The sequence below is a fragment of the Psittacula echo genome, assembly GCF_963264785.1.
Source record: "Psittacula echo genome assembly, chromosome: 7".
NCBI lineage: Eukaryota > Metazoa > Chordata > Aves > Psittaciformes > Psittacidae > Psittacula > Psittacula echo.
This window is the reverse complement of record NC_137740.1, coordinates 44,506,076-44,520,671: the sequence shown is the minus strand read 5'-3', so window position 1 is coordinate 44,520,671 and position 14,596 is coordinate 44,506,076. Positions and strand designations below refer to the sequence as shown.

Below are 14,596 nucleotides of genomic sequence, written 5' to 3'. Positions count from 1 at the left end.
AAAAACCAAACAAACAAAAAGAAAAAAAAAGAAAAAAAAAAAAAACCCTACAAAAGTAACCAGGAACTTGGATCAAGAACAAGAAAACTGTTTACTCAAAGAGGGAATGAAACAACTAATTTGTCTTTTAAAAAACTTTACATCAATTCAAAATGCTCTGGCCTTTACCACAATACACACTGGCCAGCCCAAGCTGTTGGACTTCAGCTACACAAAAGAAATAATTCTTCCTAGCCTCTAGTAAGAGGCTTTTGCTGCCTGAATCACTGTGTAAACAGCTCTAGAGTGTCAATTCGTAAAGACTGTCGCCATTTATCCTACCACTACAGTAAAACTATGCTATAAGAAAGGTTCTACCTAGTTACAAAGGCTGAATTATATTGACAATATATATTTGATTTCAGTAAAATTTAAATTATCTTAATCAGAGAAAGAGGCATGGAGCAGTTAAATGCCCATGCTAACCAAAACATAACAATTGTTGAATGTTGCACACAAAAAAGAACCAAGTGAATTGCACATCAGACAATACATGAGGATGGGCAAAATTAGAGGCAGGTGAGGATACACAGAACTAGTCTACTAAACTAGATTCATCAGATACATGGTGTATTTAATTTCTGTACTTATGTACAAAAGTTGTCTTTGGAGAAAAAACTTCAGACTTTGCTAGATGGATACACACAGCCCAGTATTAAACTGCACAGCGACATTTATTGTTCCAGCCTGGAAAAACATCCCTTTTTAAATTTCACACAGCAAAGCAAGTTAAAAACTTCACTCATCAAATAAATGATAATTTAAACAAGAACTTGCTAAAGAAACCTTGTCACAACAACTTTTAGGGCCGGATCACTTTAAGTCCATAGGGGCCTTTAATGAGTATCAACCAAGTGTCTTTGCTTATAATCTGCAAGCCGTTTTTCTACAACAAGAAGGCGTAACACGTTTCCTTGACTCAGGTGATATATTTAGAAAAGAATCATGAGTTTTTCTTTTGCTGTAACAGGCAGACATTGTATTTTTATTGTGATCAGGAAAGATGGAATGACTGCTGCCCTTCTCTTGCAGCTATCAAGAGTTTTTCACGCATTATCTCAATAGTTGAATAGTCCGGCAATTTGAGATAGTTCACACAAGTCATTACTGAGGGTAAGAAATCATCTGGATTCTCTGTAGATTCAAATGTCTTGCGTACAATTGTCAGTGGAGGATTCAAACTTCGAAAACCTGTCAATGAGAAAAGACATTCAGAATAAGGTTGCTCCTCTTGAAAGCATACAGAAACACTGTAGACATCTACCAGTGACAGAAGCATGCATCTCATACCTGACAGCTCCATTTTTCAAGTTCAGAATATGGCTTTATAAGGCCATGTAGAAAGGTAAAAAAAAATATACCTGAAGTCCTGCCTGTAGATCAGTTTTCCAAGGTGAATTAAAAATACTCCAAACAAATCAGCGAGATGCATCTACTTTTACTTTACTCTTGTGTTCTGTATGTGTAAAAAACCCTATTCTAAACAGCAGTCTTTTTAAAAGTTTGTTGGTTTCAAACACATTTTCCAAGATTCCCAGAAATTATCTATGACTGGTACCTTATTTATTTTACTCCATACTCTCAGCTCTGTCTGCATCATGTCTCCCCATCTCCAAAGAAAAAAAAAATTTAAAAAAAATTTTTTTTTTTTTTTTTTTTCAATTTTTTCTCCCAACCCCCGAAGAACACAAGTAGTGGATCATATGCATAAATTCTGGGTTTACTTGCAAAGTATTTAGCTGAGCTTACAGCAAAATGTGTATTCTATAATGGTCCCTAGCAAAGACAGCAAATTCCTCAGTTTTCCTCACTTCATTTCACCTAATTTCTGAAATTCAAAAGGGAGAGAAATTAAAAGTTTATCATTACACTAGTATAAGTCTCCTTTCTAGAAAGGAGATTACCGTTTCTGGGTAGCAATGCAACATTTTGTTTGTTGTCATAATTTGATGCACCTCTAGCCAATTAATACCATATTACAGGGTTGTTTTTTTGCTTGGGGTTTTTGGTTTGGGTTTTTTTTTTTGTTTGGGTTGTTGTTTTGGTTTTTTTTTGGGGGGGGGGGGGGGAAGAGGGGGAAGTGGTTGGGTTTTGTTTTGCTGTTGTTTGGGTTTTGTTTTTTTAAATTTTGAACTATGTTTTGCCCTTCAATAGGTTATATGGTAACATAAATTAAACCTGAACAGTCAAATGAATGAAGTGTCATATGAATAATGCAAAGTTGCTGAGAATTCTAACCTGAAGTCTACCCAATCACTTCTGAAACTACAAATGCCAAGCAAGTACGAACATCTAGAATACATAAGTAACTTTTTCCTATACTAAAATAACCCACATTCTGAAATGCATTAATAGAACTTATTTCATATATAGTAGTATGTAATAAACAAAACCTACCTCCTACAGGCAGTCTGGGGCTACCTGTCACAAACTGAAGAAACAGTCTCTGCTGCTCACTATCAAAGCTACTCAGAATTTCAAAGAGATACTTCACTGCTCGACTAAAGAGGGGAAAAACGAAAGATACTATTGTTTATGGCAAAAGTAATCACATCAGATTAATATTTATTGCAGAATGAATATTTTCAAATGAATGTCATAATTCCTTTAGCCTGAATAACAGTGTATCAGTATTATTTAAATATGTATCCCCTATTGCTAATACTTATGTTTTAACGAGATCAACACCACATTACCTGTCATGTGTATAACCGTGATCTGGCCTGCAACATTCCATTAAAGTCTTTGCATCCCAAGTGTCTGTTTTACTGCCACACAGAAGCTGCTCCAACTATAAAATTAAAAAACATGGAACTAAGTTTTCCCTTTTGGAACTTGAGGCAGAAAAAGTATTGTCTGTTCTGGCTACTAGTACAGCATTCTGCTTTCTGGAATCACCTGCTGCAAAATAACCTTGGTCACCACAACCAATCCTCCCAAATTCTTTGAATGCAATCACTTCATCCCAGTGACAACCTCATTTGCTGAATTTGCCTTTGCATACACATTTAGCATCTCACGTGGTAGAGCAACGACAAATATTTATCAAGGAAAAGATATAAATAGCTCATGCTGCTCCTGCGCCTTAATTTTGATTAACCACATTAGCAGATTAGCAATAGACTAGTGTCCATATTTTTAGATTTCCAAGCAAAAGCAAGCATCAAATCATACCAAACAACAAATTGACAGAAAAATAGCACCACTGTCCTGGGTTTGTTTTGTTTTGGATTTTTTCAATAGCTATTAAGAACTACTGCAAAACAAGGAATTAAAGTATCTGTATCAATATAAAGAACCTGAATATATACATTTAAGCACTTCGCTCAGAAAAGCTGGATACACTCAATTTTAAAGAAAAAGGAGCTGTTCATAATAAAAGCATCAGATAAATGACCACCACTGAAAACTTTAAGTATGTGGTTTAAAGGACACCAACATTTTGCTAACATGCATCAGAAATGTCATGTAACCGGACTCTGTCACAAATGCACTGCATCCAGTACGCACCTAGGTTCAGACTGTCCATACATATAAGGTTATAAAAGCATCAGTAAAGACGTATTTACCAACCTCCTCAGGATAGAAGTATTGAAGATGACTGAGGGGAAAGACTGATTCAAATCCATCTCTGAATGAGTCAAACTGTCTGGCAACACCTTCATTTAGTGCCCAAAATATAACCAACTGCAGGGAACAGAAAAAAAATAGTCATTTTAATGAAGTATGTAATGATCACTACTGTTGAAAAAACTACAGCTGCAAAATAAAACTCTACAGAAGCCTACCCATATGCTCACTGTAGTTGTGGCAGAGTTTGAACTTTGATTCATGGAGGTGTTATATGGCATTGCCTCATTCTGCCTTAATTCATAACCTCATACTACTGTGTGCAAGTGCTGTGCTGCTGCAATGCAACCGACATAGAATTTGCTGAGTTTTTTCTTTACAACTTTCTCATGTAGTCCATTATTGAAAATTAGTACAACATATTTAGAATACCCTAAACATGCAATTCATGCAGAAGTTAAACAACATATTTGTCTTGATTTTCGACAAACCAAGGTTAATACATGGAGTTCAGAATAGCTGGTTAAACTGAATCTATTTATCAAGATACTTTAAAACAAATCCAAACATTTAATAGATATTTTTAGAAGCCTAACCTAGATGTTCTTTCTGTACATGAATATTTAGTTGAAATGTAGCAACTGAAACAGAAATCCTTACAGCATCATTGGTAACATTATACTAGTTTCTCCCATGGAAACATACAGGTGCCTTTTCTAATACATAGTTACAAAAAGTAACTTTAGTCTTTTTGCTTTATTAAGCAGCTTAATATAGGGGGGAATAAATAACTTCATTTCATGTTTCTAGGATCTGGTTAAGAATCCTAATGCAAAACAGTAGTTTAGACTTTTTGTTAGGGATTTGTTGTTGTTGTTGTTTTGGTTTTGTTCTGCAGTTACCCCCTCAGGACTAAATTCACCTTTCAAAGTGGACAGCACATACTGAAACATTAATCACTGCAGGTGCCAGGAGGGAGGAAGGGGACATGACAAAAACAAGACGAAATTTCTTTTAGAATTCCTGCAACCAGTATTTCTCCAATAAATTAAATATATTACCCATGGCAAATGCATCTTGTCAGTTAGTGCTACTGATAATTACATTTGCCTTGAATAGCCACAACACTAGCAAGAAAGTAATGCTGATGTGTTGTCAACACACACCTAGTAGTTTTTAAATGTATTAAAAGCTCTTTTCAGCATTCCCGGTAAGCTTCTAAGATTTCTAAGGATGCATCTGAGTATGATTAAAAACCTCACTGATGCTGAATTTAGCTGAATTCCCGAAGCAAGTCTTTAACCCTGTCCCAATAACCGAGGGGTTAATTGTTCCAGAAAGCTCTGTGTTTGGAAAGCCTATTAGGATCCGTTGACAACCTCCCCTAGGTCAGGGACTGAATTTCAGGTGAAGTACATACCCCTACTTTCACACATCAGGTTGCAATACTGAAAGGGAAGCTAGTAAGAACCAGCAGCTCAGAAGGCTATTCTGTAACATAGAATATTCTATGGCTATTGTAACAGCAGAGCTGCTTACTTAGAATCACAGAATAGTTAGGGTTGGAAAGGACCTTAAGATCATCTAGTTCCAACCCCCCTGCCATTCAAATTGTGATTACTTTTTATGATCAGGAGCATGTGCAAAATTAAACTGCACTGTATTTTTGTGGATTCAAAGAGGAGATCAAATTCACTAGGCAAAAAGTTGCACTCCAGAAACTTTTTGTCCACAAATTCAGAACACGCAAGTTGGCCTCTTTCTTTATAGTACAGGGGAAAAACAGCAGGGGGAGGTGGTGTGTGTGAAGAATAAAGTCTTTCACTATACTGGTAGCTGAAGTAGTTCTGCTTTCTGATAAAGGCAGCTCCTGTGGGAACTGTACTTGGGGCAGTAAGGGAAGTGGAGAGTAGAATGACATGACTGCAGAAGAGGCATGAAGTACCAGTAGGATATTCTAACTTCTTAAACTACTTTCAACAGTAACCCACACACAAGATTTTAATGAAAATTATATTTTCAAGAGCAGGGCAGCTAACCCACAGGGAACTGTACAGGCTAGCTGAGATATTAAATATACTGTTTCTAAATCACAATTCAGACTTATGAGACAGATGACACTAATTTTCTCTCCGAAATCTTTTCTATTTCTCTGACATCAAGTCTGCAGTTCTAATTACTGGGATCTGGATTCCTCTATAAGGTGGAATATAAAGATGAAAAACCTCGCAAGTGTCCTTTCAAGAAAATAGTTCCTAAAGTTGTTTAGAAAGAAGCAGAGAGCAAATTTTCTGTAGTGATCTGCTTTTCCTAAAGGTCTGTGATAGGACAACAACAGGACACCAAAGACGCCTGCAAGCCTTTCCCTGAATATCAGGTACCGGATATGTGTTACCTAGAAGAAAAAAATACCCTGATTTTCATACAGCTTGCTCTCAGACTTGAAAGCAACCTTGCTCAGCTTTCCCCAGACTGCAAATGCTGTTTCTAAACAAGCTATGGTGATTAGTACTGCCTTCTGCAAGTACGCAAACAGCTTTATACCCAAATATGTCTAATTAAGTAATTCTGGACTAGCAGAATTTGCATTCAACAAATAAAACATATGAAAACTGAATATGTGGAGTATGGAAGATCAACAGTAACTGCTAAATTTTCAGTTGTAAGGATTACAGAATAATTCTGCAAAGTTCTCAGTTTATATGCAGGAGCTTATATGCCCCTTACTGAATCATTTCTACCAAAGCATCAGATCTGTGTCTTATCAGTACTTGAAAATCTTAACAGTCCTCAGAATGAAATTGGCAGCAGACTAACTTGTCAGAAAATGCATTATTTAGGATTTGGAATAATGGCTTTTTCATGATGCAATCAATCATTCTTACCTCTACCCTACTCACAACTCCATCTGATAATATTGCATTCTTCCTGCCTTTCCCCATCTTTCTTCCAGGCTGTTTTTTACCTATTCCCTTTAACACTTCATTATGCAAAGTTTCCTACCTTAGTCCAGCAGTATCATCCTTCTGCTTTTCTATGTTTTATGTCCCTCTAACATCAGAAGATATCAATGTGTGTGTACTGTCAACTTATTAATGGCACCATTTTGTTAACTGGTCCTTTACCTTTTTTTTTTTTTTTAAATGGTTTGGGGTTTTGTTTGTGTGTGGGGTTTGTGTTGTGTTTGAGTTTAAAAAACAAAACAAAAACAAACAAAACCAAACAACTACTGCTCTTTGTCTCACAACAAAGCTGATGCTTTCTAGCCCCAGCAAATTTCAGTATAACAGTTCAAAGCCCACTGAAGCATGAGTAGCAGGTGCAAAATCACTAATGCAAAAACATTCATTATCATACCCAGATGTGGCAACTTGTTAAAAGATTCTGAAAGTCCACAGCCCACAGCTCAAATTACTCCAGTTACTACAACACTTTTTATCCAAAATAAACCAAAAAAGCTCTATCCATCCTTCTCATAACTTCATCATGTATATACCAACTTTTTTGTGCTATAAAATTTTCAAGTCACATGCACTAAGATTCAAACAGGCTTTTTTTGTAGTAATGAACTAGTACAGAAGAGCAGTCAGTAGGAAAACTATTGCTGTGCCCAGCTCACAAGAATGAACTGAAACACAGATGGAAGCAAACTACTGGGGAGCAACGTGAGGAAGAATAAAGAAGTTTTAGTCCTAGCTTTAACATACTCTGAGATACTCCTCTAAATTGTGGATGGTGACAGGTGTATCTTTTCCCCCTTTCTTCAGTTCTATATTAGGGAACCCAGGAAGTGTGAAGTCCAGCCCTAGATCTTCCACTGAGCAGCCGTTCATAGTCAGAGCCTCCAATGCATACTGTAGACTTTCTTTGGTCTAAAAAATTGGAAATCAAAACCAGTGAGAGCAATTCATTCATGCTGACTTTTTCAGAAGTTATGACTTTAAGCAGTTTGGATTAAGTAAAAATTTCAATTAAAAAAATTACTATTGATTTTTTTTTTTTTTACTGTTACAGTACTCCTTGCTTTTCTTCTACATTTTTCATATCAATAAACTAAGATAAACTATCTTAATGGATAAAGTTGAAAGAACATAAGAGTACACTTTTTTCCTTTTAGAATTACTTTAACTTCTTGCATATTCCTGATTTAGAAAATACTACTGCAAGAGAAAATGTGTGATATGCTAAGGCTTTTGGCTGTGTTTTTTCTTTAAAGTAGTTAATTGCATTCATATTTGACATTTTTTAGCTTTCATCCACTGGTTTTCAGGTTTTTCAAACTCTTGTTGTGAAATTAAAAGGGGTGACCAACAAGAAAGAGACAGTGAGGTGAAGAGGAACAAGGGTCCACATGCTTGCAATAGCTTCACTAGTAACAAAGATGTGTTAAGAGTAGAAGTCAGGTTATTGCTACCTACTGCATATTAACATTGGATCACAGCAAGAGCATGGATGCCAAAGACCTTTTATCACTACTCTGCAATAGTCAGCAATACTATTTAAGGCTATGAGCGAAACCTTGAAAAGTTAGGACTTCTCTGTATCTATAAAAGAACTTGCATGCTCACATTTAGTCAGTTTTGTATCAGTTCTGCATACAGCTCTTCAGTGGGGGTGGAGGTTAGGAGGGTGGGAAAAAAAACACAACACAAAAGCCACTTTTAAGAATAACTGGAAGTTTGTCTAAACCAACTAATACAAAAGTCAAGCCTTTCGAATGTAAAAAAAAAAAAAATAAAAAAAATCAAGGATAGATTTTTTTCCTCTGATCAGTTTGGTTAGCTTTCCAAAGTGAACCAAAAAGAAGTTACCTTCAGCAAACATCTGGCAGTTTTAGACATTTCTAGCCTGTGTTTAATCACACAGAAGAATCTCATAATAAGTTTCCATTGTTAGAGTCTACATTACAAAAAGACAATATTGTAATTACTAACCAATGATTTAATAACATTAAAACTACTCCTTTATTAGAATGAAATCATTATCACTATTATCAGTATTAAGCACTACTGCACACTTAACTATGGCTATTTTATAAAATCCAAATGTGTGTGTAGAAATACTCTTCATTTTTAGGGTTACTTTCCCACCTGTGTTTTATCCTGTTCAAGTCTTTTCTTTTGTCTTACAATATCTTCAAGGTGATATATTGATTTGGCTACTACTGGATCAATACTGAACAAGTCATGTGATGTCAAGGAAGTTTCCTGTCGTAGCATCCATTTATAAAAAGGGAGTCCAAGAGGAAGGTCCACCTGAAAATTCAAATGTAAACACTGTTTAGTATTGAACTACCTTCCAAAAGTGTATCTTTAGCTATTTTATCTCTTCACTAGGTCTAGAATTTATTTACCAATTCATAGTTCTGGCACACAACAAAACCACATGTCTGAGTGTTTTTACCTGAGAAATTGGCAGTCGAGAAACCCCTAGTGCATATACCTTAGAGCAATCAGTAAGCTAGCAGCTGGAACAATATGTCCAAGACGATCTTGAGAGAAGACTGGAGAAAGACTGCAACACATGGCAGGCAATGGCTCTTTTTTCACTATGGTTTCATAAGTCACTGTAACAAATCTTCAACATGTACTACCTTTTCCCCCTCAAAACTTCAGCTGCATTCCCCCTCTCTCCCAAGCTGCTAGAGCCAAAAATAATTCCATGCACATTTGAATGCTTTTTTCCTCAGACCTAGCATTTTCATTTAACCCTTCAGAAACACGTTTTCCATTTTATTCTCACCAGTCTAAAATCCATGATTGCCTTGGCCATTAGTTTCCCCAGAAAGCGGAACTTCATTTTAACTTTTGCAATGTGAGCTGGCTTGGCTGTTCTACCAAAAGGAAGAGCAAAAAGGCCTTGAAGGTTATGGATGTACTTGGTACCTTCCTGGCTTCCTGTTGAGGAAGAAATTAAAAAAGTTCAATACATATAGAAAGATTATTAAACACTGTCATGAGGCATATCACCTGACCACAAATTGAAATGCTCTTTCAAACCCATTCACATAATTAAAGTCAACTTAAAATCAGTTCAGTATTACATCACTATTGATAGTTTAGGTAGTAAAACATTCACCTTTTGGATTGGCTAAAGTCACTTCTTCTCCCCTCCAAAGGCCTAAGTCTGCTCTCTGTAGTTCCTGAGATACAAGTGCATAGAACTCTAGCGTGGGGCCTAGGCCTGTGCCAACCTTCAGGGGGAAGGAGAATGGATGTGGGGAAGAGGAGAGGGAATGAGATAAATAAAGAGTCCATTAGGTCAGTTTGAATTATCAAAATCCTTAATCAGTCTGAGAAATACAATACAATATTGGCTATTAGGAAGATTGCTAAAAGCATCTAGAGAACCTAACTATGCCAACATTTACAATATGACTGAGACAACTTAGAAATACCACATAAGAGAGGGAATAATAATGGAATAAAAAGTATTAACCACCTAATGATCATATTATAGAGGAAATGCACACAGCTGTTTGCTTAGAGGTAGGAAAAAAAAAAATATGTTCTGCAGAACAAGACTGATTGTGAAATATAGATCAGAAAGAGCTTCTCCTAGCAACTAAAAATCACAACCAAGTGAATTAGGGATAATTAATAGACAAAACTTTGTTGCACCAGAAATTTGAAGGACCAACTGTCTGATCAAGTCATTCTAGGAAAGGTGTAGCATTTTTCTATTAATCTTCAGCAAAAAGGACTTAAATTAGACTGCACTGATATTACTTACTTCATTCTCATACTGGATTTCCAACATGGCTCTTGAACTGCCCAGATCTTGCATCACAGATTCTGCCTGTTTCAACAGCTCATCTCTGTTCACAGTGCGCTACACATTAGAGAAGTTTTAAGTAGTGAAATTATGTCTGTAAGCTCCCAAGGCAGTTACAACAGGAAAAAAATCAGTTATGCAAGTTTCTCCACCCATGCTAACAGTTCCACAGTTAAACAAATTGTAAGCTTATACTTTGATAAAATAATTCTTGCTTCTATATGAAAACATAATAGAATTAGAATGTTCAATACAAAAAACCCCAATGCTTTATATTTGTGCAACTATTAGGTACTACTCTTGCCAAGAATCTGGCAGAAGGACTGTAACACATAGCACGTAACAGAGAAGTGTTATCATGTGATGTTACATACTGTACATGGAGAAGAGAACACAGATTAAAGATGCCAAACTTCAGCAACCTAAAGGAATATTCTTATACCCTGCCCTTGTAGATTCTCTAGTAGGGAAAATGGCAGGCTTCAAAACCACCAAAACAAATACCCTCCCTACACCCAAAATAAAAAAAAAACCCAGACCAAACCAAAACACACATGCAAAATCTCACAATAGCACTGGGATTCCTACATGTTGGAAGCTATATTCTAGTTGAATTAGATTCTCATGACTCCTGTCTTCCCCCATCCCCCCCTAAGGTATTCAAGACTATGCAGCAGATTTTAGTTTAAGATAACATCTCTCCAGACTCCAAGGCAGACACTCAAGACTCCCTCAATTAAAAACAGTCACAGTTTAGTTTTATTATGTTGTGACAGGAGGTTTAATACTCTTCCAGAAGACAAGAACAATGTTTTTGTTTATTCAGGTAACACTTAATGGTCTACGTCCTATTACTTGAATTCCTCTGAAACTCTAAAAGCAAAACAGATTTACAAGATAATACATGGAAATGTTATTAATATTACCTAAAACTTAGAAGTTCATTCTCTGAATATAGTTTCAGAAATTATGTAAAGACTCCAAAATTAAGCAGACTATGAGAAAGCAGGGTAGGACATCCTTTAGCCCCTTCTGCCACCTCGTGGCAGACACCTAGAAGACAATGTGCTTTCTACTCCCGGGCTTTTAAATAAAAACAAACCTCCCCTTCATCAGTATACTACCAAAACCTGAGTATTGGTTATATTCAAGTTCCGCATGAGTCTTCCTCCAAGTGATATTCTTAAAGACAAAACAAAAATAAACAGATCATTCATCCAGTTTTTAAACAAGATATACCTACTTTTTTCCTGTCCAGTCGCGGTGCCACTCTGCTATCCTGAGAATCTGATTGATTGATTTCTGGATTAGTATCCAGTAGTCTTTGCATGGCTCGATCACGATCAAAAGCAGTTACATAAAACAGCATTTGACGGGTATCAAATGGAAAGAAAAATGGGCTGTAAAGAGCATTGGATTAGTTAGCTAGGTTCCAACTTGCATCTGTGACTATTGTTTAAGTAAAGTAGAAATGTAGTACGCCCAAAATGAATGTTTCATTAAACAGCGGTGAAAGCAGCCTCCAAAGGAAGACTTTCAGAACACATTTTAGTTACAATGCTTACAAGCATTGTAACTAGTCTAGAGATGAAGTTTAATATAAGAAGAAACCACAAAAAAAATCCAGACTAAAATGCCATTAAGAAGTTAAGGGGAAAAAAAAAAATTGACTAATCAAGTACCAGGATTTCAATGAGGAAACCTCAAATTTCTCAGAAACTCTTCGAAGAAGGGGACCAGTCTATCCCTTCATATTTTGCTTAAAATATGCAATAGATGTGTAAACATTCATTCAAGTGTTACTATGTAACTTAGCAAGACTTCTGTGACTACATTTTAATCTCCCTTAGCACTTTCAAAAGCCTTAGAGCATATTTTACCACCAACACAGATGCACCTGGGCTGCATTGCCAGGAGGCCTACTGAACTCAAACTAGAAATACCATACACTAATTCATTCATACCATGTTTTTCCAAGTTCTGTCAGCCAAGTTGGTATGTTTCCTGTCATAATTACCAAAGGATCCTGAAGCTGCCTGTTTGCTTTTGCTGTCAGTTTACTGTTGATAAACTCTGAGGTTGGAATTATCTCCTTGCAGATTGCATTCTGTATTACATAAAAACAATGTATTTCTAGTTAAACAAATGCTTGAAGAAATAGCAAGTCTTTGTTAAGAGGGGTTTCTTAATGCTTCTAATTTGCTTATAACAAGAAAAAGAAACTAGCATTGTCAATCTGACCAGAGTCTAAGCCTTGAAAGAAAGACTGAGTAGACTTTTACTACTAATTTTCTTTCCTGGAATAATGCTGCTCTTTGAACTTAAGGAAGGAAAAAGCATGGAAAATTTGTTTAACACACTACAGAGGAAACATGACTGACTAGAAGAATAAATAGCCTTCAGCTTACCAGAATTTAGAGAAATAGGAAGGGGAAGATAATAGTATTTGCATTATTCTGTCTTGGTGGGGGCAGTAGACAGGGGAAGAAAGCTATTTTTAAGGTGTTTCAGGACAGAGTTGTCTATCAATTATGAAAATTATTTAAAAAGTGCTCTACTCACATCATACAAGTAATACCAGTATCGACTGATAGCATGTAAAACTCTCAAAAGAAGAATAACATCTAAGGAGGGATCTTCAAATGTTATGTTTTCTGGTGGAGTAGATATAAGGTAAACTTCGAGGGGATTTAACACCGATGGGCATACACCATCTAGAAAGAAATGAAAAAAAGAGGAGTATTTTATCAGAACAAATCAACTAGAAGTCTTCCCAAGATTTAATTATCAAGAGCCTAGGTAGTCAAAGCATTCACTCAACTACAACACCTTAAATAAGTATCTTTTTAGCTGTAATACACATCATATATATATATATATGCTTGCTTTTCTTATACTGTGCTTGCTTTAAAAGAAACACTATAACATCTCTAAACATTCTTCCTCCCCATCCAACACACTCACCGTGCCACAATTCATCATGTTTTTTAGAATTTCTAGGGGAGGTTTTTGTGGGAGCAGTTTGTGCTCTTCCTCTTTTACCACCAACACAGTCCTTATTACCATCTTCATCCTCCCGCACAGGTTTGTACCTAGAAAGTAATTAAAAGTTAAAAACATGTTTGTGAAATACTCACATGGAAACAAAAGCAGTTATAAAAGTGTTAGTTCTTTTATTACCAGATTTTTACTTGAATGACAGTTAAAAGCAGAAAAACAAGAACAATGCATTTAGGTATTATCCAGCCTTTGCCCTCAGAAGCAAAGCATGTCATGGGGGAGAAAAAATGGGGACCCTCTGGCTCCATGAACTGGAAGAGAAGCAGAAGGCATAGAGTAGAGAAGAAAAAAAAAAAAAACCAAACCAACAACAAACCAAAAAAACCCACCAAGAAGTGGTTTGTTCTTGGTTTTGCTTTTGAATAACATTTAAATACTAGCAAGAAAAAGACACTGCTGGAATGCTAAAACATTTGGCCCGTCATAGGTCAGTACCGCCCCTTCAAAAATATGGTCACAGAATGCATATACCTGCACAGCAATCAACTACAAAAACCAGTATGAAGCTTACCACTATTTGCAGACTGCAGACAATGTCTCTATGGTTTGTACTTAGTTACCTAACACTAAGAACAATTTGTCTCCATCTAGCAGATGTCATTTAAAACTTGCCATTTCTTATTCACCCGCTTCACTCATGAGCTAGAAAGAACATCAGTAGCTAGAAATGAATTCTTACCAAGATTCAAGTATCTCAAGCACATCAGGAGACTCAAAGCTACAGTGTGGTGGTTTGCTGATTTTGGGGGAGGTTTATTTGGTTTTTGCTTGGTTGGTTTCCCTGTTGTTTTGGGGGTTTTTTGGAGTTGTTTTGTGGCTTTTTTTTTCCCTGGGGGCAGAGGCAGGGAGACATCTATATTCCAATTTCCTTTAGATACACATATCTAGGGAACTAGAGAAGTTGAGAAGTTGCCCCCTGATTTCTCCAGCCAACTTACCAAATAGTATGTGTTTTTGTCCAAATCCCAGCTCTTCCTAATGGGTTGCTTTCATCATCTGTAGACTCTCTCTCCTCCTCAGCTTGCAAACTGTACTGCCTCACTGCTTGATACACAGTCATATTGTATGGCAGTAAATGATCTCCAATGTAAAATTGCAGTCTATGTCTCACATTCCCTGAATTTAAGAATTGCGCAGCCTGAAAAAAAAAAAA

The 14,596-nt window shown here is 36.3% G+C and overlaps 1 protein-coding gene across 12 annotated transcripts in view; it reads right to left on the bottom strand.

Moving 5' to 3' along the window:
• Positions 1 to 694: 694 nt before the first annotated feature.
• The window catches only part of TRIP12 (thyroid hormone receptor interactor 12), an 80,277-nt gene continuing 66,375 nt past the window's right edge, over positions 695 to 14,596 (bottom strand). For 10 of the 12 annotated variants that reach the window (XM_080624116.1, XM_080624107.1, XM_080624115.1 and 7 more), the window contains 14 exons: positions 14,382 to 14,581; positions 13,348 to 13,475; positions 12,946 to 13,097; positions 12,348 to 12,490; positions 11,627 to 11,783; positions 10,342 to 10,440; positions 9,688 to 9,802; positions 9,352 to 9,506; positions 8,700 to 8,864; positions 7,317 to 7,481; positions 3,613 to 3,726; positions 2,736 to 2,830; positions 2,437 to 2,540; positions 695 to 1,230 (listed from right to left, as the gene is read on the bottom strand). In XM_080624116.1, the coding sequence (XP_080480242.1) occupies positions 1,034 to 1,230; positions 2,437 to 2,540; positions 2,736 to 2,830; positions 3,613 to 3,726; positions 7,317 to 7,481; positions 8,700 to 8,864; positions 9,352 to 9,506; positions 9,688 to 9,802; positions 10,342 to 10,440; positions 11,627 to 11,783; positions 12,348 to 12,490; positions 12,946 to 13,097; positions 13,348 to 13,475; positions 14,382 to 14,581 (1,989 nt within the window). In that variant the 3' untranslated portion in view covers positions 695 to 1,033. The remainder of the gene's footprint in view (positions 1,231 to 2,436; positions 2,541 to 2,735; positions 2,831 to 3,612; positions 3,727 to 7,316; positions 7,482 to 8,699; positions 8,865 to 9,351; positions 9,507 to 9,687; positions 9,803 to 10,341; positions 10,441 to 11,626; positions 11,784 to 12,347; positions 12,491 to 12,945; positions 13,098 to 13,347; positions 13,476 to 14,381; positions 14,582 to 14,596) is intronic. The other 2 variants (XM_080624109.1, XM_080624110.1) reach the window with 2 other exon arrangements.